The sequence below is a fragment of the Lepus europaeus genome, chromosome 6, assembly GCF_033115175.1.
Source record: "Lepus europaeus isolate LE1 chromosome 6, mLepTim1.pri, whole genome shotgun sequence".
In the NCBI taxonomy this organism is placed as follows: Eukaryota; Metazoa; Chordata; class Mammalia; order Lagomorpha; family Leporidae; genus Lepus; species Lepus europaeus.
This window is the reverse complement of record NC_084832.1, coordinates 125,972,767-125,992,721: the sequence shown is the minus strand read 5'-3', so window position 1 is coordinate 125,992,721 and position 19,955 is coordinate 125,972,767. Positions and strand designations below refer to the sequence as shown.

At 49.9% G+C, this 19,955-nt stretch overlaps 1 protein-coding gene across 1 annotated transcript in view; it reads left to right on the top strand.

Annotated features, from left to right (window-relative positions):
- SLC2A13 (solute carrier family 2 member 13) overlaps positions 1-19,955 on the top strand; it is a 333,838-nt gene that overhangs the window by 277,259 nt on the left and 36,624 nt on the right. The window contains exon 7 of the mRNA XM_062195072.1: positions 8,357-8,482. Coding sequence (XP_062051056.1) covers positions 8,357-8,482 — 126 coding nt within the window. The remainder of the gene's footprint in view (positions 1-8,356; positions 8,483-19,955) is intronic.

Genomic DNA, 19,955 nt, shown 5'->3' with positions numbered 1-19,955 from the left:
CGTGAAGATTGGAACTGAAGAGTGTGCAGGTCACCACAGTCTCCCCAGGGCAGCTTGCATGCAGTGGGAGTTTGCTCCTTGAAGTGAGTGCCCATAGTCCCCCAGCCTTTAGAATGAATTCCCAGCCATTTGTTTCATCTCTTCGAAGGTGTTGGTTTCTTTTACTGGGTTCACTACACACAGTCTCTGTGGAGGATGAGGGTCAGAATCTGGTCCTTCAGTGGGCTCCAAGCAGGGCAGTGTCTTCTGGATTCCACATCACCTGCTAAAGGTGGTGGGGCCGGGGGCAGGGGGGAGAGGTTGGACTAGCTTCTGGGGGATGCAGAGTGGCGCTCCTGCACTAAGCAGGGGTTCAGTCGGTGCATAAGGAATGAGCGAGGGAGCAGTGACTGGGAGAACGGAGTGGAGCTGCTGGCAGCGGGTCACCCTGACACCTGTAGCTACAGCCGGGGGTGTTCTGAGATCAGGGAGACCAGAGACCGGCAGTTTCAGACCCTGTTCTGCAGGCTCTGTCTCCTTGGGTTTGATGAGGTGTACTTCACCAAGTCCAATGGACCGTTTCCTAGAGACCAGAATTCACACAGGAGTAGAGGTACGAATGTTCTAAACTCGCTGCATGGGGTCTTAGAAGATTTTCAGAGCAGAGAAAAGAGGGCGCATTCAGGGGAGACCCTGGGTGCCCAAGCACTTGAGGACAGAGGCCGTCCAAGCTGCTCTTCTTGACTTCAGTTGGAAACATTTGAAGTTGTCACAGCAAGTTCTGTTCGAAGTATGAGAGCACTTATGTTTCCTCTTTCTCATAAGAAATGCCGGAGATTAAAAAGTTAAATCTTGGGGCTGGCATTGTGGCACGGTTGGTTAAGCCACTGCCTGCAGTGCTGGCATCCCATATGGGCCCGAACAGCTCCACTTCCAATCCAGCTCCCTGCTCATGTGCCTGGGAAGGCTGCAGAAGATGGCACCAGAGTGCTTGGGCCCCTGCACCCATGTGGGAGACCCGGCTGGAGCTCTTGGCTCTTGGCTCTTGGCTTTGGCCTGACCCACCCCTGGCCCTGGCCATTTGGGGAATGAACCAGCAGATCGAAGGTTCTCTCTGTCTTTGTCTCTGTCTCTATCTCTCTCCCCCTCCCCTGTTCCCCCCACTCCTGTAACTCTGCCTTTCATATAAGTAAATCGATTTTTTTTTTTTTTTTTTTTTGGACAGGCAGAATTAGACAGTGAGAGAGAGAGAGAGACAGAGAGAAAGGTCTTCCTTCCGTTGGTTCACCCTCCAATGGCCGCTGCGGCCAGCGCATCTCGCTGATCTGAAGCTAGGAGCCAGGTGCTTCCTCCTGGTCTCCCATGTGGGTGCAGGGCCCAAGCACTTGGGCCATTCTCCACTGCCTTCCCGGGCCACAGCAGAGAGCTGGCCTGGAAGAGGAGCAACTGGGACAGAATCCAGCGCCCCAACCAGGACTAAAACCCAGGGTGCTGGTGCCGCAAGCGGAGGATTAGCCTGGTGAGCCGCAGCACCTGCTGTAAATAGATCTTTAAAAAAAAAAAAAAAAAAAGAAAGTTAAATCTTCCTTCAGGAATCCTTCAAGCAGAGGGCCATGTGGTCCCCATGGTAATTCTTGCTGGATTCTGCTTTCCCCGGTCTGCAGTTAGAGTCCCCGTGCCCTCAGCCTGCAGCCCCCCGACTGTTGCCTGCACAGTACCGGTGTCCATCTCTCCAGGACCGAGTGTCCACAAACTTGAACAGCCGTGCGACCTGTGGGCGCGCTGTTGCCCACCAGCACTCTGTAAGCACCAGTGTCCTCTGGCTGTGACGTGGTGCGGGCACTGGTTCACTGTGTGGCACTTCCCTGGGGGCCCTTGAAGCTGCCGTCTCTCCCTGAGACAGGGTTACCAAGAGATTACCCGTGGGTCACAGGGTTGTGGATTGCAGATTGGCAAATGGCAGCTTTAGCCTCAGGCAATTTTAAAAAACCAGGCTCTGCTTAAAATACTTTCAACGATTAACCCTCCTTTCTTCTTATTGTATCCCAAGAATGACTGATTTCTTCACCTCACCCCACTCACCCTGAAGAATCCTTTTCTATAATTGGGCAGAAGCAGGCTCGTGGGCCCTCAGTAGTGCGTTGGTTGGTGGAGCCGGGGAGCTGTGACTCATTCAGTAAATGTGGGATCGATGGATGGGGGTGGGGAGCGGTGGGGTCCACCTTGCTGTTGGCCAGAGCTGCTCCCCATGGACTCCGGAGGGCCTTCCTCACCGCCCAGGCCTCACTGTGGGTTACGCAGACCAGTGTACGAAGAGGCTTGGGGGCACTCTGAGTTCGTGAGATGGGTGCCCAGAGCCATGCCCTAGGCCTTCCCCATCAGTTTCTCTGCACATGGGCTTGGCCGAGACTTCAGCAGTTTATATCGTTAGGGAGGAATGCCTGTGTTATTTCATTCATTCGCCAACTCCTTTTATAAATGTAGAATCTCTTCAAGTAGCGCACACCTGTAATTTCTGCCCTTGAAATCAGCAATTCAAAGTCAGTTTTTATGAGATACTGCAGCGTGCCAGTGTCTTTCCAGACTATTAAAGTTTGAGTGAATTTAGCATTAGATTGCATCCATTTCTGTCTTTTTCTTTCTTGTAGTCTTGAAAGGAAAGTGACAGAAAGGGAGACACACACACACTCGTACACACAGAGAGAGGGAGAGGGACAGGGACAGGTGTTCTACTTGCTGGTTCATTCTTCAAATGTCCACAGTAGCCAGGGCTGGGCCATGCCGAAGCCTGGAGCCAGGGACTCCGTCCTGGTCTCCCACATGAGAAGAACGTGAGCACTTGGACCGCCATTGGCTGCCTTCCCAGGCACCATAGCAGGAAGCTGGATCAGAAGCAGAGCAGCTGAGAACTGAGCCAGCACTCTGATGTGGGATGCTTGGGTCCCAAGCAGCAGTTTAACATGCAGTGTCGTGTGCCAATGTATTTAAATGATCAGCTTTTATATTTAGTAAACCTTATGCTAGTTCATCAAGTCATGTTCGTGAAAACCTTAAAGAGCAAATTATGAGTAGAAAATAATCCGCCACGAGAAGTTCCTTTTGTTAAATGCCATTTGTTAAAGCTGTGGTTGTGATATTTGCTCTCTGTAAAAGGTCAATTAGTTGATTCCTGGGATATTTAAGGTTTTATGTTAGTTTCTAAATGCCAGGTGGAAATTATATTTGGGGAAATTTTTCCATAAACAGTGCTATGTGATGAAAAAAAATCTAGGTCAAGGATGAAGGATTCATAGGATCTCGCCTCACTCCTCTGGTTTCAAGTGAGGGCTGGCAGCCTCTGCTCCCAGACAGGACCCCATGGCTCCTGCCTCTGGGCGAACCCCTGATCTGGCTGGAGAACAGCAGAGAGGCAGGGGGAGGATGGATTTCCATACGTCTGTAATACAGGCAAAACTTCTGTTGGCACATGGACCATGGGCTGTGTTTAAAAGAGAATAACCAGTGAGACACGGTGTTAATGTACCTAGAGAGGTTCAGTTGCAAAGCTGTGCCCCAAGGATGACCTTGAACTTCTCCTTTCCAAGGCAAAGAGGAAAAGAAGTGGGGACAGAGTGGCCTTGCTCACATCTGAGTTGAAGCTAAGAACCTCTCCGCCTAGCGCTGTCAGATTTGGCCATGAAATAAGAAGTAGGGGAGAGGGGTTGGCACTGTGGCGCAGTGGATTAAAGCCCTGGCCTGAAGTGCTGGCATCCCATGTGGGCACTGATTTTAGTCCTGGCTGCTCCTTTTCTGATCCAGCTCTCTGCTATGGCCTGGGAAGGCAGTAGAAGATGGCCCAAGTCCTTGGGCCCCTGGACCTGCGTGGGAGACCTGGAGGAAGCTCCTGGCTCCTGGCTTCGGATCGATGCAGCTCCAGCTGTTGCAGCCATCTGGGGAGTGAACCAGCAGATGGAAGACCTCTCTCTCTCTCTCTCTCTGTAACTCTGTCTTTCAAATAAATAAAATAAATCTTTAAAAAAAAAAAGTAGGGGAGTAAGAGTCCCTTGGCCGGTCTCTGGGGTCGTGGCTGACACCCCTGTAAGAAAAAGCAATGAAGCAGAGAAAAGCAGGACAGATTGATTCACCCGGAGGTAGCCGTGACGTGGGAGCCTTCAAGAAGGCAGACCCAAAGCCCAGGCGACCTGCTGTGTCCCTGCGGATGGCCATGCGAAGTGCGGTTGATGGATGGATGGGGACGACCCAATGATAAACGAGGAGAACTCTGCCTGTCCTGCGGTCGGGCAGGACCCCCTGGGAGGAGGGTCACAGCACCTGCTTCCTAGGGAGGCAGCTCCCAGGAGTTCTCATGACCACGCATCAGAGCAGAAAGGCACCGGAATGTTCTGGACTCCAGCCAAGGAGAGGTTGTCTCCTAGGAGACTGGAACAGAATAAGGATGGAGATTTGAAGCAACTTATGGGTGTTTGGGATATCCTGCATGGGAGTAGGGCAGGTTACCGTTAGGAGCAGGTGAGGCTTGCCGCAGCCTCTGGATCCAGCTACAGCTGAGTGCTGCGAGTGTGCCCCAGCTTTGTTGCCTGTGTGTGTGACTGCTCCGTCGGTGTGGCGTAGTCTAGAGGAGGTAACTAGGAAGAGCCAACGGGATGCCTTGCAGGGCAGCTGATCGAGAAGGGCCAGTGGGGAAGCATTGAGCGACATCCCAGGGGTTTATCAGGAAGCTGTCCATGGGCTGGAAGTACAGCCAGAGAGAAGGGGCCTGCGTGGAAGAGCTGCTGCTCTCAGAGGAAGGCAGTGTGGGAGCTCGCAAGAGAGGAGTGGGAAGTGTGCCTGCGGGGTCGCATGCTAGGTCAGGCATTAGCAAACTTCTCCTGCAAAGGGGCAGAGAGGAGCTGGTTCAGCTTTGCAGACCGCGTACTTTGTGCTCACTCCGGCAGCGTGAAGACAGTGAGTCAGCAAGTGGGCCTGTACAACTTGAGTGACAGCAACAAGCAGGGGGCTGAACTGCTGGCCTGTGTCACATGTGCGGGTGACAGCCGTCTCCAGGAGGTGGGTGAAGCGAGGCCAGGGGAGAGCTATCCGAGACCAGGAGTAGATTGTGTGTCGACTAAAACCGTGGATCTGAGCAACATCTGTAGAGCATCCCACCCAGTGACTAGAGGACACACACACTTCTGAAGCCAGTGAGGGGCCTGCTCCAGGCTAGGCCATATAGAAAACCTTTGTCGACTTAAAGGACTGAAGTCATCGGAGTCTGTTCTTCAGTGATGGTCAAAGAAAATCAGAAATAATTAACAAATTCAGAGAAGATGCAAGTAACTGAAAATTAACACTCAGGAATAACCAGCGAAGAAACAGGGGAGCTTAGAGGTCTGAGATGACTACAAAGGAAGATAGAACGTACCAAATACAGGGCGCGGCTAACTCAGCGCTCACGGGGAAATGTGCAGCCGTAAGTGCCTGCGTTAGACAAGCAGGATGGTCTGAAATCAGCAACTTAAATGTCCACTTGCAGATGCTAAGCGCTTACGCAGAGCAAGGAACAGAAACCGAAAGGCTCTGAGATGGGTGGGGAAGAGAGCCGAGGTCTGGAAGTTTCCTTAGGCGAAACCACCTTGGCTGTGTAACCCGAGTGTGGGAAAGCACCAACAACTGTGTCTGTTCTTGGGAGACGCAGCGCCTCCCTGCTGCCTTCTTCCTCTAGAGCCAGAGCCCGAGGCACGTGCAGAGAGGACAGGAAAACGGAGCGCTGGAGGTTTGCATGTGGGGTGATTGCATACATGGTCCTGGTGTGCAATGGATTGGAGGACAGGATGGAAAGTGTCCGACTCGCTGAAGGTCTGTTTGAGGCTGGCTGTTGATCTGCCTGCACTGTGATTGCTATAACCACATTAGGCCATGTGAGTGAGGGCATGTAAAAGGCAATGTTTGTACCCATGTAGCACTAGGGGTCTTGCTGGAGGAGTGGGATACAAAGCAGGGAAACTGAGGACATTGCAATGATGGACCATGGCCAAGAAACTGGATAAGGAGAAAGCTGATCTACTGAGTAGAGGCGGGTAGAGGGGTCAGTTAACCTGTGGTCATAGCTGGTCAGATAAGCAAAGCAGCTCCAGGAAGTCAGAGTTTTGGTTTTGTTTATTCCCAAACCTTTGTCTCCCCCGGCACCTGGAAGAGTAGCTTATGGGGTGATCATTTCAGAGGCGAGTTGGCTTAGTGGGGCACTGGGGTCAGACTTGGTTGCTTGGTTGTGTGCAGAAGCCGGCTGCCCATTGTGAGTAACAGTTCGGATGTTGGGCAGTGCACACAGGGAAGTTCTCAGTAACTATTAGCCTGTGTCATTATGCTTTTGAACTTCTACAGGAACTGCTTGTTTTCAGAGAAGTTAAGTGTAGAGCCCTGTCTCTGGAGGTGGGCGAGTTGCTCAGCCCCAAATGACTGTCACTGAAGGCCTGTGGAAGGATTAGGTGTCTAAGATTGGACCTCACAGAGGGAAAAAATGCAGACAAAATACTAATAGAAACACCTGCCTTCCTTGTCACATTAGCCTGGTGGCATTCCCAACGCCAGCAGCTCCTGGTGCTCACTGCTAGGGCCTTCAGCGTTGTGTTTAGTGTACTTATCACTGGTGTGGACGGTTTGCCGTCTGCTTTGCCGAATCACCGTTCTGAAGGTTAGTGACCTCCCAGGAGGGCTTGCAGAGTCTCCCCTCTGCTGTTTGTCTAGTGCTGGTGTCTCCTTCAAAAACAGGGGTGACTGATGGCAGGAAGTTCATGAGGGGAGATTAAAATGGTCAAACACCAAGTGTTTCTACCAAGCCCAGTGTTTTCACGTTGGATCTTGGGGTGTCATAAGCGTTGTCCTTCCTGTCTTTGTAGGCCTCCTGGGCTGTGTCAGCTGTCTTTTTGGAATGACCTGCTTCTCCTCTCATGCTCCGTGCTGTAATGCCTTGCACGTAGTAGATATTTAATAAGTCTGTGCTGACTGATCTTTAATAATAAAGTGAGCAGTTCTCTGAAATGTGCTTCCCGCCTCCTCTCTGCCTGGAGAATTTCTTTTATAATTTAGTGCCAGTACCACCTCTGAAATTAACCCCAGCTCCTGCAGGCAAAAAGAACCGGTCTGCATCCATCAGGGAGGTCGCGCCTACTTCCCATCAAGCAGGTGTTGTTGTGTGTTGTGCACCTCTTTCTCAGCCTTGCCTAGCATCTTCTGTGGGGCAGGGACCTGGGCTTGTTCATCCTTTTTGTCTCCGGTGCTTTGTCCATGCCTGCTGCATATGGAGTGCTCCAGAACTGTGTAGTCACAAGTGTGACTGTGTAAACAGGCTGCAGGCTCAGGTTGGCCAGCCGTGCCTTCTAAAGATTCGTGCCTCTCAAAGGTTTTCTTGGGGTTGGTTGATTGCTCTGTGATCCAACCAGAATATGAGGTTAACATGGAGCAAGGTTAACCTTTTTTTCCTATGTCTGCTTCTTTTAAACTAAGAATAACAACACAGTTAATACTCGGTGTGTATTTGCTAAAAGTATAGATGTCCACCAAGGTATTAAGGTGGGTATATTTGGGTGGTGGCATTTTTGGTTTAACTTTGTGCTTTAGGCGTGATTTTATTTTCTTGTTTTGAATTTTCTATTTCAGGATAGAGGAAAAACTATTTCCACAATTTGGTTGATTTTTGATTGATTGAGTATTTGAGAAGTAGAGAGACAGAATGAGCTCCCATCCACAGTTTCATTCCCCAACTGCCTGTAATAACCAAGGCCGGGCCAAGCCGGAGCTGGAAGCTGGGAGCTCCATTAAGTCTCCCATGTGGGGGTCAGGAACTCAACCACTTGAGCCATCACCTGCTGCCTCCCAGACTCTGAATTAGGAGGAAGCTGGAGTCAGGAGCCAGGGTCTGGGAGTTGAATCCAACCACTCAGCTCTGGGACATTGAGTATTCTAACTAGTGTCTTAACTGCAAGATCTTACACCCAGCAACACAATTTTTTAAAACAGAGGAGACAATTAAGAACACTTAATTTTTTGGATACATTTTTGCAGTCAGGTTAGGAGGCACCAGTCTGTAATTTGAAAATAAATCACAGTGGTGTGGCAAAGCAAGGTTACTCTGCTCCACAGCAGCTGAACTCGATCACCCCAAGGCCCTCAGGTCGCAGCCTGCACTGTCTCCAGTGCTTCCAGGGTTGATGTAGGAGGTCAGGGGCATGAAGGAGGAGATGGGTTTGCCAGCTCTGGCCCAGCTCAGCACTTGCCACTTGCCTTGGTTAAAGGCACTTGTCCCAGGGCCCAAAATAGAGTGGGAGACGCAGGGCGGCACACAGCATGCATGGGCGCCTGCTGTGCTGCACACGTGACCGTGACTCTGTTTCTTTCCCAGTTACTGCGATGAGTGCATGCTGGATCCAGACTGCGGCTTCTGCTACAAGATGAACAGATCCACTGTCGTCGACTCCTCCTGCCTTCCTGTCAATAAGGCATCCACCAGCGAGGCAGCCTGGGGCAGGTGAGTCCCTCCCCACGTAGGGCAGGAGCGCGTGGCCGGCGGGTTGTTCAGGTCTGCGCTCACCCAGGCCTCCGAAGCAGTCTTCATGGGTGAAGACTTCCTGGGGGGTGGGTGCAGAGCACTGCGGTGCGTGCTTCCTGCACTGGGAGAGCTCAGACTCGGGCCTCACTAGCAGAGACCCCTGCCACAGACCTGACACGGCCCCAGGAGCTGCTGGGGGTCTGTATCCTGCCTTGTAGGCCGATGTCTCTCCAACCCTGCCCGGCAGCTCCCCACCGCTGCACACTGGCTACTTTGCCACACTGCCGTCTGCGAACTCCCAAAGCGGAGGGGACAGCAGCAAACCGTGAAGTCAGGGTGAATGGCTACCACTGTAAATGGTTCATGGAGCCGTGTGTTACCTACAGAGCTTTTCCAGGGACCCGTGAGATTCAGAAAACTAAGGAGAGGTTGGTGATCCTTGGTGTGTAGGCCGTCCGGGAGGCGCTCGTCCTTGCTGTCCCTGAGCGCGCTGGTCGTGGGAATGGGCACAGATGGAATGTGTGTGTAGACTCAGTACCGTCACAGTCACAAACGTTAGGGACATGGCTTTAACCTCTCTTATTTCACATTCGCATTAAAAAGAACAGTATCCTCTCATCCCGCCTACTTCATAGTACTTCTCTAAAGGCAATACGATCTGTGATAAAGCACGTGTTTTGTAGAAGCTTCATTCATTTATTTATCTATTTGAAAGGAAGAGCAAGAGACAAAGAGAGATCTTCCACCCACTGGTTCTCTCCCCATGTGGCCAGGTCTGGGCCAGGCAAAGCCAGGAGCCAGGAACTCCATCCTGGTTTCCCACATAGGTGGCAGGGGCCCAAGCATTTGGGCCACCATCGGCTGCCTTTCCAGGCCCGTGAGCAGGAGGCTGAGTTGGAAGCAGAGTAGCTGGGACTTGAACCAGCAGTCTGTCCGGGTTGCCAGTGTCACAAGCAGTGGCTTATCGTGCTGTACCCCAGTGCCAGTCCCTCTAATAAAGTACTTCAATCTTCTAGGAGCTATAAAATATAATGTATTAGTATCAGTCATTATGCTGCTGTCATTAGTCATTTTACTAGGAAACTACCCCAAAGTAGTAAAGTATATGGTAAATAACTAAAAATAATATAAACTGCATTTTAAATGCACTCATTACAAAGGAATATTTTTTAAATGGAATTACTATTTCAGAAACTTAGAAGAGCTTCTATTAAAAGCACCTAGTGTATAATTTCATCAGCCAAGCTTCGTTAGTGAGTGAATGGATTACATATTTCCGGATGTACTAGTTGACAGCTTCAGACCAGTAGGGTTGTGTTTTTCTCCAGCAGGGAAAGAAAATAAAACTCTGACAGTTACTAGTCCAGAATTATGACTGTGTTATGAAATCTGTTTAGCAGTAATAGACGTGTGCAGTTTCTTGTCTATTGCAACAAATCCTAAATAAATCCAGTCGTCACCACGCAGAACCAGTGTAAGTAAAACTAGAAAACAGTAGCTTTGTATCACCCCTGTTATGTAGTAGTGAAAAGCCAGCTTCATGTGAACAGGTTCGTAATGGAAAGTAAGGCATGAGGATGCACAGCGCAACAGCCCTGCAGGAAGTCAGGGAGTGGGGCCGTGGAGGCGGCCGGGGAGTGGGGCTGCGGAGGTGGCCTGAGGGGTCAGCAGAGGCCACAGTGCAGAGAAGTGCTGCACGGCGTCCAGCTCCTAGTGCGGAGATCAGAGGAGAGCCCGGAGCAGGGCTCCCCAGTGCCTCTGAAAGCACCCTGGCTGCCTTCCCAGCAGGAACGTGAGAACCTTGAGTTAGCTGCCCTCGGCCCCCTCTCAGGGGTACAGCCATTGAGTACTAGAGGGAGGCACGATCTCTTGCAGTGGCTCGGATCACTTCCTGCACTGATAGCCGTGGGGCAGCCTGGCCTCTCCGAGCCCCGCTCCACCCTGCTAAATGGGCACATCTCCCTGCCCTGTTGGAAATCATGGTTGCTGTGACGATTAAATCATAGCATACTCAGACAATTACAAAGACATCCTGTCCTGAGCAAAAATGGCCTGCACTAACGCCCTCTCTAGATTAAAGGCAGCATTCCCTAAGAGACAAATACGTTAGAATCCTAATTCTTGGGGCCAGTGCTGTGGTGCAGCGGGTTAACACCCTGGCCTGAAGCACCAGCATCCCATGTGGGCGCCGGTTCTAGTCCTGGCTGCTCCACTTCCAATCCAGCTCCCTGCTATGGCCTGGGAAAGCAGCAAAAGATGGCCCAAGTCCTTGGGCCCCTGACCCCACATGGGAGACCCAGAGGAAGTTCCTGGCTTCGGATCAGCACTGCTCCAGCCATTGCAGCCAATTGGGGAGTGAACCATCGGCTGGAAGACCTCTCTCTCTCTGCCTCTCCTCCTCTCTCTGTGTAACTCTGATTTATTATTTATTTATTTATTTATTATATATTTATTATTTATTTGAATTTATTATTCAAATAAATATTTTTTTTAAAAAAAAAGAATCCTAATTCTTGGTGTCCACTCATCTCCCTCCATCCCTCCTGTCTCTGTAAAGATAGAACATAAATACTCTCTTCCTGACTGTTGTGAAGTTGTGCTAACGGGGGATGCTTCGTTTCCTGTAAAGCAGCATTTAGCTCCGTAATTAGAGCGACTGAAATAGCCTGATGGATTCCCTATTCGGCAATGCGTTGTTCACCGTATTCATTCAGCAGACACTTGGCGGCAGGCTGCAGGGAGACAGCCGCTGCCTGTTCCCCGGAGGCTCTGCACTCCCCCCGCAGACGCAGTCAGCCTGAACCCCTTGCCGTAGCTGGAGTAACCATTCGGATTTCCTGCCTCCCTGCCTCCCCTCATGCCGTGCTCTCTGCCTGCAGTTGATGCCCCCTCTCCTGCTTCATCCCTGCCTGAATTCTGTCCATCGCTTTGTGCAGATCATATGCTGCTTGTTCGTTATGGTCTCTGATCAGCCCCCAGAAAGAAGCCTTTCCACACCCTGGACTTCCAGCCCTTGGGGGTCGAGTTCTAGCACAGTGGTCCTGCAGGAGCCTGTGGTGACGCTAAGCTCAGCGACAGGCATCAGGACCTCACAAGGATCCTGCAGCACCAGCACCACCTGCGGCTCAGCTGAGTGACGTGGGCTGGTCCTGGGTCCCAGGAGACAAGGCCACCTCTGCACATGGGCAGCTCCCAGGAGCCTGAGAACACAGCTCGCCTCTGTAGCGGGAGCTGAACCTCTCCGTGAAAGATGCCCCGAGTAACTGACCTGGACTGCACGCAGGTACCGGAGAGGGAAGAATGGGCTCCACCAGGAGACTCCCGACAGGCACGCCTCTGATCCCAGGCTGTGTCTGGCCCCTGCCCCAGCCTTCTGTCTGTGGTCACTGCGGGGTGACTGCTTGGCATCTCATGGGTCTGAGAGTCATCTTTGATGGGCATCAGACCAAGGAGAAGGTGGTCAGTAGCCAGGGTCACCAACAGCCCCTGAGCACAGCACTTGTGCAGTGGATCTGGTGGCCGTCCCACCTCATGTGACAGTGCTCTGTGTTTGGGTGTATCTCCTCTCCCACAGTGTCCATTTCATTGTCTCTGTCCTGGTGCTTTGTACAACATCAGGTATCCAGTCAATGATTGTAAATACAAGCGTATGCCAGAAAAGCTCATGGGAAATTGAATTAAAAGGTAAGTTTATTTTGGTGCAAAAAATAAAAAAAGTGCATAGGTTTTTTTCATTGCACGGGCTTTCTGTGAGCTTTGCGAACACTCTGCCTGCCATGCCTCATACCCATATGTTTGAAATCAGCCCAGTTTCAGATAAGAGGATGTGGCATTCCGGTCGTTTTAGCAACATCTTACACATCCATACTTAGAAGAGGAACCCATGAAATAAACAAAATGAGAGCCATGTAATTATAATTAGCACTGGAGCTGCATGCTACTAATTTTACCACTAAAGTGTTTTGATGGTCCGTCAGGTGTGTTAAAGCCTATAGCCCTACGACGTGGGAATACTGTTTAAAATTATTCTAAGATGTATTCGGCACTTTCCTCAGAGTATCCCCTTGGTATGGCAGGAAGGCCACACATCTCTGGTGATGGTGTGAGAACGAGTGTGTTTCAAACCTTTGCCAGACAGAAAAGCAAAGGACTGTTCCCTTTGTAAATTCCTTTATTTCATTTTTAAGGAGATAGATCCATTTGGTGTTAGAGACATAAGCAGGTATGTTGTCATTAACAAACTCCATCAGTTTCTTAAGGTCTCCATGTTCAGGGTGTCTTTCGATCAGTCGTTCATATGAGGGGTAGGAACACCTCCAGCCATTCTCCTAAATCCCTATCAGTGTGGATCACAAGTAATTTTTGCCAGCACACGTTGATAGAGCAAGCGTGGAGTGGCCCCTGGAGAATATTTGAGTCCACCATACTTTGTGAATTGTGTGCGAGTCCCTGTGTCCCTGGTGGAACAGAGGCATTCTGCCGGGTTAGTCCCTCCCCGAGCAGCAGCTGCACATTGTGTGCCTGTCAGTTTCCCTTCTCCATAAATAACCTCAGACGCCACATGCCTCTGGGTTATGATTGTTTCATGTCCAGAAGCTTGGGTTTAATGATGTCTCTGTTGCAGGCTCTGATGTTACTTGGGCTGCAAAAAGTACACATCAGCAAACTGGAACATTTCTTCATAATTTGGCTCTCTCTCCCGTATTAAGTTGTCCAGGTTCGGCTTTTTTATCCTTTTTTACTAAAGGGAGCGGGTTTCATGCCTTCCATAGGTACAGTTCTAAGCAGACAGCCTCGTGCATCTCCCTCCGCACCCCCTCTCTTGCTTTCCTAAATTTTTGCCAAGGTGCGATTTGCATCCACCGTGTAGCCACAGGCTTGGTTCTCCACGGATGCAGCTGGAAACCGTTCTGTCTGTTTTCTTGGATGATGTATCACTGATGGCAGAGATGTCGCAGCATTTTTATCCAAGTAGTCGCTTTGCTACCTTTCGTTTTTGGCTCAGATCTTAGATTTCTGGTCAACGTGTGTTCCCTCCTGCTTTTTCAGTTTTGTTCATGCCTCCTTTGAAAAGTAGCCTGTGGATCCTCAGTGGGATTGAAGGAGGCAGTGGGTTCTTCATTAAAGTGAATGGTGCAGGTCAGCGCCTTAAGGTGTCGCACAGCAGAGGCGAAGTTGTCAGGTCGGGGCAGGGGGAGCTGGGGTGGGGGGTGGGGAGCGTGTGGCTGGAGCTGATTCTGGAAGTCTGACCTTGGGTCCCATGGTCAGAGGCTTTGCTTGGGAATTGTTTGGTTTTTGTGCGTTTTCATAGATGTGCAAATTGTAGAAGCAGTGGCATGAGGGGAGCCTAGGCCTGGAGATGACTGAGTCGCACAGTGAGGTGGAGTTACCCTTTAAATACTCCCAGTACACGAAGCAGAACATCATCTGGCACCAGCATAGTTTTAGCACTCGGGCAGGAAAGATGAGCTAACTAGAAATTAATAACACTGGTGTTTTCGTCCAGATTTCATTACAACTGTCTTCTCTTCTTGGCAAGCGGGTTGGTTGTGTGTTGTTCAGAGCGTCTGCTGCCACTCAAGGGGCAAGGATTTTACTTCCCCGGCCTCTTCTGTGTTGTCCACGTGCCTTGCCTGGCCAGGGAAAGGAGAGTGGAACCAGCTTGCGTCATTTGTACACAAAGCATTCAGGCTCGGAGTGATAAACAAGGATTTGCTGTGTTTCTTTTCCCTCTTCAGTAAAGAATCCCAAAACCAGAGGTGTTCTTAGCTTGGACCACAGTGTGAAGCAAAACACTTAGCTGACCCGAGGCAGACCCATGGCATGTGCAAGGTCAGCTGGGCATTGCACATCCCCCTGGGTCCTGTGCTCTGTGGTTACTTCAGCATCGTCTGTCTGGATTCTTCTGTGTCTTGTGAGTTATAGGACAAAGCTCATTGTTTAAAAAATGATGAAATAGAGTACAGGGCAGGGGACAGTTGTGAAAGGGGACGGCCAGGTGTCCTGTGTGTGGGGACACTGCTGTGGGTGGTGGAGAGCTGTTAACGTAAAGTAGCACCTAACCGGAATAGCCATGGGTTTAGAAGAGAAAATTCTGAGGAGAAAAGGGAGAGGGAATTATAAAGAGTGAAGAACAGGGAGCGAGCATGGCACAGCATTTAGGGATGTATTAATATAAGGGATGTGGAAGGCTGGGTGGCACCAGCATTTTTAAATGTTACCTGTTTTTAAACATTTTAGATGGTTGTGCTTAAGTTTACTGGCTAAACAAACTACACCATGTTAGATATTTAAGAGGTGTTTTCAAATACATGATTCTTAAAATTTATAGAAGGCATTGGACCTTCTGGTAAATGTTTTCTTAAGTTGTTATCTAATGGTTGAAACGGTTTGCTAAGTATTCATGTAATATTGCTATTGTCAGCAAGCGATCTAGGACTTGCTCCCTCATTTCTCTATTCTAAGCCCAACTTGTTCTTTCATTTCTCTATTCTCTTCAAGGTAGGAAACTAATTCTATTATAAAGGAATCTGTAGGACACACAATTTAATCTTTAGACCTTATAAAAAAGATGGCTAACATTTTTCTGTAATAGCATAGCCAAAATAAGAACTTAAATAATAATCTCATAGCTAGATTCACTTCGCCATCAGCGAAGTATACAGTAAGTAGAAAAAACCTCCCTTTCAGACCAAAGGGAAAGAAAGTTTTAAAGTGAGAATATAATTTTCCTCATGGGCATTGTCTACCTTAGAAAGACTACTACAGAACATGCCTGTGACTATAGACTTGTAGTTCAGGCCACCGAAGATTAGAGATGGGACTTGGGCACTCCCTTGACTTGCATCCTCTGGTCTGCTTTAACACAAACCAGGAGGAAAAGAAAGCTTGGCATCAGAAGCAATGGGTGGCAGGCCTATTAATGGCTGATCTGTACAGTGATCTGCCTCAAAGAGACCCAACAGGCCAGTCCACTGCAGTGGCTTTCAATGTGGTAAGCCTGGGCTTCAGCAGAAGTCAGCTTGTGAAGAGCCCTGGCAGCTCTGCCAAGAGTTGGATCACTGGAAATGGACCTGCCCTGGAGTCGAAGGATGCCCAGGTCAGAGCCACAGATCTTATTGGCTCTAAGCTGAAAAGCCCTTCACTCAGCCCAACTTCCAAAGTGACCACTGCAGCTGAGGGGATGGTCAAGTAGGGTCAGCAACATTGCAGGCAGAACTGTAAATTTCTTGTTAGAGATGCCCCCTGCCTTTACCTGGCCAGCTCTCCTCCCAGGCCAGCCAAGTAATGAAAGTCAACAGAGTGCCTTCCCCTAGGAGGTTCACACCTCCCTTAGGATATACCCCATGTGAAGAGATAGATAGGTCTGGGCCTCTGAATTTACAAGGCCTAAAGCCCACCAGATTATTATCAAGCCCCTTCTATCAGGTTCTATTTGCCTCTCAATCAGAAAACTTAATTGTAGCTTAGACAGCACCTTTCTTAGCTCCTCTAATAATGACTCTGTCCTTTGTTCTAGGCCCTGTCTAGTGCACTTGGGCCTCATTCCTTTGTAATCATAACCTCTACTCTACCACCAATGGCTCTACTCCCAACATGTGTGTACTGATGGTCCTCTTCCCCACTTATTGCTGTATAATTGTTCAAACCTGGTAAATGCCACCCTTAGGATCATTGGTTACTATCCTCACTCTGTCTTTTATGACCTTGTCTAAATATGAATAAAGTTGGTAAACTTGGAAGGCTTCCATAGCCTTGGCAACTCATGACGACAGCCTAGGATGGCTACTGGCGCCATAAACTAGAGTGTCAATTTGTTGGGTTAACAACAGGAGTCACTGTGCACTTGCTCCTCATGTGGGATCTCTGTCCATAATGTGCTGTACATTTTGATTTAATGCTATAACTAGTTCTCAAACAGTATGTTTCACTTTGTGTTTCTATGTGGGTGCAAACTGTTGAAATCTTTATACTAAATTGATGTTCTGTATATAAAGAGAATTGAAAATGAATCTTGATGCAAATGGAAGGGGAGAGGGAACGGGAGAGGGGAGGGTTGCGGGTGGGAGGGAAGTTATGGGAGGGGGAAGCCATTGTAATCCATAAGCTGTACACTGGAAATTTATATTCATTAAATAAAAGTTAAAAAAAATGTTACCTGTTTTTAAAAAAGCATTAAATATATACTTGGTATGGTACATTAGGCATTCATATACCCAGGACAGGTTTTTTGCTGGACAGCTTTTGCTAGCCAAAATATAGTTATTCGGATCCAAGGGCACCCTGTGTGTCATCGCTGTCCTGGTGCTTCCTGCCCACTTGGTTTCAGTACTCCTTTAATAATAATAATTTTTAAAAAAGCACTCATGCCGGCGCCGCGGCTCACTAGGCTAATCCTCCGCCTTGCGGCGCCGGCACACAGGGTTCTAGTCCCGGTCAGGGCACCAATCCTGTCCCGGTTGCCCCTCTTCCAGGCCAGCTCTCTGCTATGGCCCGGGAGTGCAGTGGAGGATGGCCCAAGTGCTTGGGTCCTGCACCCCATGGGAGACCAGGAGAAGCACCTGGCTCCTGCCATCGGATCAGCGCGGTGCGCCGGCCGCAGCGTGCCTCCCGCTGCGGCCATTGGAAGGTGAACCAACGGCAAAAGGAAGACCTTTCTCTCTGTCTCTCTCACTGTCCACTCTGTCTGTCAAAAATAAAAAAATTTTTAAAAAAGCACTCATTTCTCAGTTAGGTGTTATCTGGATTCACAGTTTTACAGGTGTTGTAGGATGTGCAAACTAGGAGTGAGTTTTAGAAATGCACCCCGGCTTTTCAAGACTTGAAATCAGGGAGCATTTGAGGAGCAAAGGTTGAGGGTAAGCTCTGGGGCAGGGCGTCTCAGACATAGGGTGTGGCCTGGCACCTGTTTACAAACTTGTGTCTTCACACCTTAACAGGTACTTTTAAATAACATTAACACGCCCCCGTCTCAGAGTCTTACTGTGACTTTTTATGGCGTAGATGAGGGGGAAAATTCTCCAAGCTCTTGAGACCACTTATCTATTATTAATTTGCTTTTTGAACTTGTAAGACTCCTGAAGACAGATCGTATATGTTAACCTTTGCTGTCCTTGAAGAAAATTTCAGTGGGGACATGAAAAGGAGACTGCAGGAGCAGGGAGGGGGACCTGCTGCCCCAGCGGCTCCTCTTCTGTGGGCTGCAGGCAGCTGACTCACCCATGAGTGACGCCATCTCCCTGGCTTTGGCATTGAGCTTGGGGGAAGAACTTGAGGAGGCAGGCCTGTGTTACTTTTCATTATTTGGCTTAGGAAACTGAGAGCAGTGATGTTTCTCAGTGGGTTAAGTTGCCACCTGTGATGCCGGCATCCCACTTGAGTACTGGTTTGAGACCCGGCTGCTCCACTTCCAATCCAGCTCCCTGCTAATGTTCCTAGGAAAGCAGTAGAAGATGGCCTGAGTGCTTGGACTCCTGCACCCATGTAGGAGACCCGTTTGGCCTGGCCATTGGGGCCATTTGGGGAGTGAACCAGTGGATGGAAGATCTCTCTCCTCTCTGTCTCTATCTCTGTAACTCTTCCTTTCAAATAAATTAAGAAATTTAAGAAAGAGAAAGGAAGAAATTAGAGAGAGAGGGAGGGAGGCAGGAGAGGGAAGAGGCAGCCAGAATTCTCAGAAGAACCAAGAGATGCCGGTGAGAGACAGAGCAAAGTCAAGTCCACATTTACATTTTCTTTCTTTAAAGATTTTTATTTATTTGAGAGGTAGAGTTACAGACAAAGAGGCAGAGGCAGAGAGAGAGAGAGGTCTTCCATCTGCTGGTTCACTCCCCAAATGGCCACCACAGCCAGAGCTGGGCCAATGCAAAGCCAGGAGCCAGGAGCTTCTTCTGGGTCTCCCACACAGGTGCAGGGGCCCAAGGACTTAGGCCATCTTTCACTGTTCTCCCAGACTGGCAGAGAGCTGGATCAGAAGTGGAGCAGCCGGGACCCAAACTGGCGCCCATATGGGATGTGGACACTGCAGGCAGAGGCTTAGCCCACTATACCCCCCATTTTACATTTTATTTTTCTATAAGGCACCTGAGGCTGGGGTCTGTGCCTGTCCTCCCGACCTGTAGCTGTCAGCTGAGGGAGACATGGGTGAAGCGCGTCTCCATTTATTCTGCCTGTTGATGTCCGGAACTTCGCTGGTAACCTAAGGCAGGGGAGCCCATCGTGGTGTCCGGCAATGTTTGGATGGGGTAGGGGCAGACGGGGACAGTCAGACACACCTGGGAAAGTTGCAGACGTGATGCCCAGGCAGGTGTGCACTTGCCCCGGACAGTGTCACCGCGGCTTCTTTTGGGACCCGCCTTCCCTGCCGACTGCGAGGTGCTCCAGAGACCTCCGCTCGCCCACAGGCTCCCCTGAGCTGGCTTCTAGTGGCAGTGAACGTTGTAGCAAATCATTCTTGATTTATTGTTAAAACCTTTCTCCTCTAAGCAGACATTAAGAAGGAAGAGAGAACTCGTTCACCTCCTTTTTGTTTGTCGCTTCTCTTTACTGCTTTGTTTTTACTTGCTTTTGCAAAGCGGCTGTTGGATGCTAGGGGTGTGTGCCTGGTGTGTGTCCTTAAAGACAGCAGATTGGCACAACTCTGAGTACTGTGGGCGTGGCCACAGGGGAGGTGGGCTTGGGGGAGGGCTCGGGGTGCCCCGGGCAGCTAGGAAAGCAGGCAGCACTGTAGGAAGAAGCTGTTCCCAGTAAAAAGGCAGAAAACGTTGGTGATAGCGCAGAGAGAAGCAGCTTGAGAGGACTGTTCAGAGCAGGGAGGACAGCGAGGGCGCGAGGGAGCTCAGGGCGGCCTGGTCGAGCTCCGGGAGCGCGCACGTTGAACATGGCTTCTGGTAGCCTTGCGCCTCCCCTGCAGCTAGCTTGCTCACTTGCACACCTGCCTGTGCCAGGCATGGCTCCGCCCCTGACGCAGGCAGCCCCTCCCCAGAACCTGCAGAGTCCTGGAGACATTTGCAGCTCTGCGGTTTTCTTGGGCATTTAGTATCCGGTATCTACTGTCGTTAGCTACTGAGGTTTATTTTGTTTTGTTTTGTTCTCTTAATGGCTTTAAAGTAAAGGTGGACAGTTACATGTTACCATCTACTGTGTGCAAATGACTTTTATAAACGTAACTGCAGGGTACTGTGTCTGTGTCACTAGCTCGCCTCAACACACACACACACACACACACCAGCCATCCTTTGCTCGCTCCTGCCCGCCCAGCCATCAGCTCCTGCTGGCCTCTGCTGGCCTCTTTCTTGTTTCTTGCCTGCCCTGTGACAGTTCTCACTTGAGGCAAGGTCTAGCCCTGTGCTAAATGAGGTTACAATGTGAGGACACAGAAGCAGAGCCCAGCCCAAGGTGAGAAAGAAGGGAGTGAATCACTGTGTGGTTCACCTGTGTCCAGGAGCAGCAA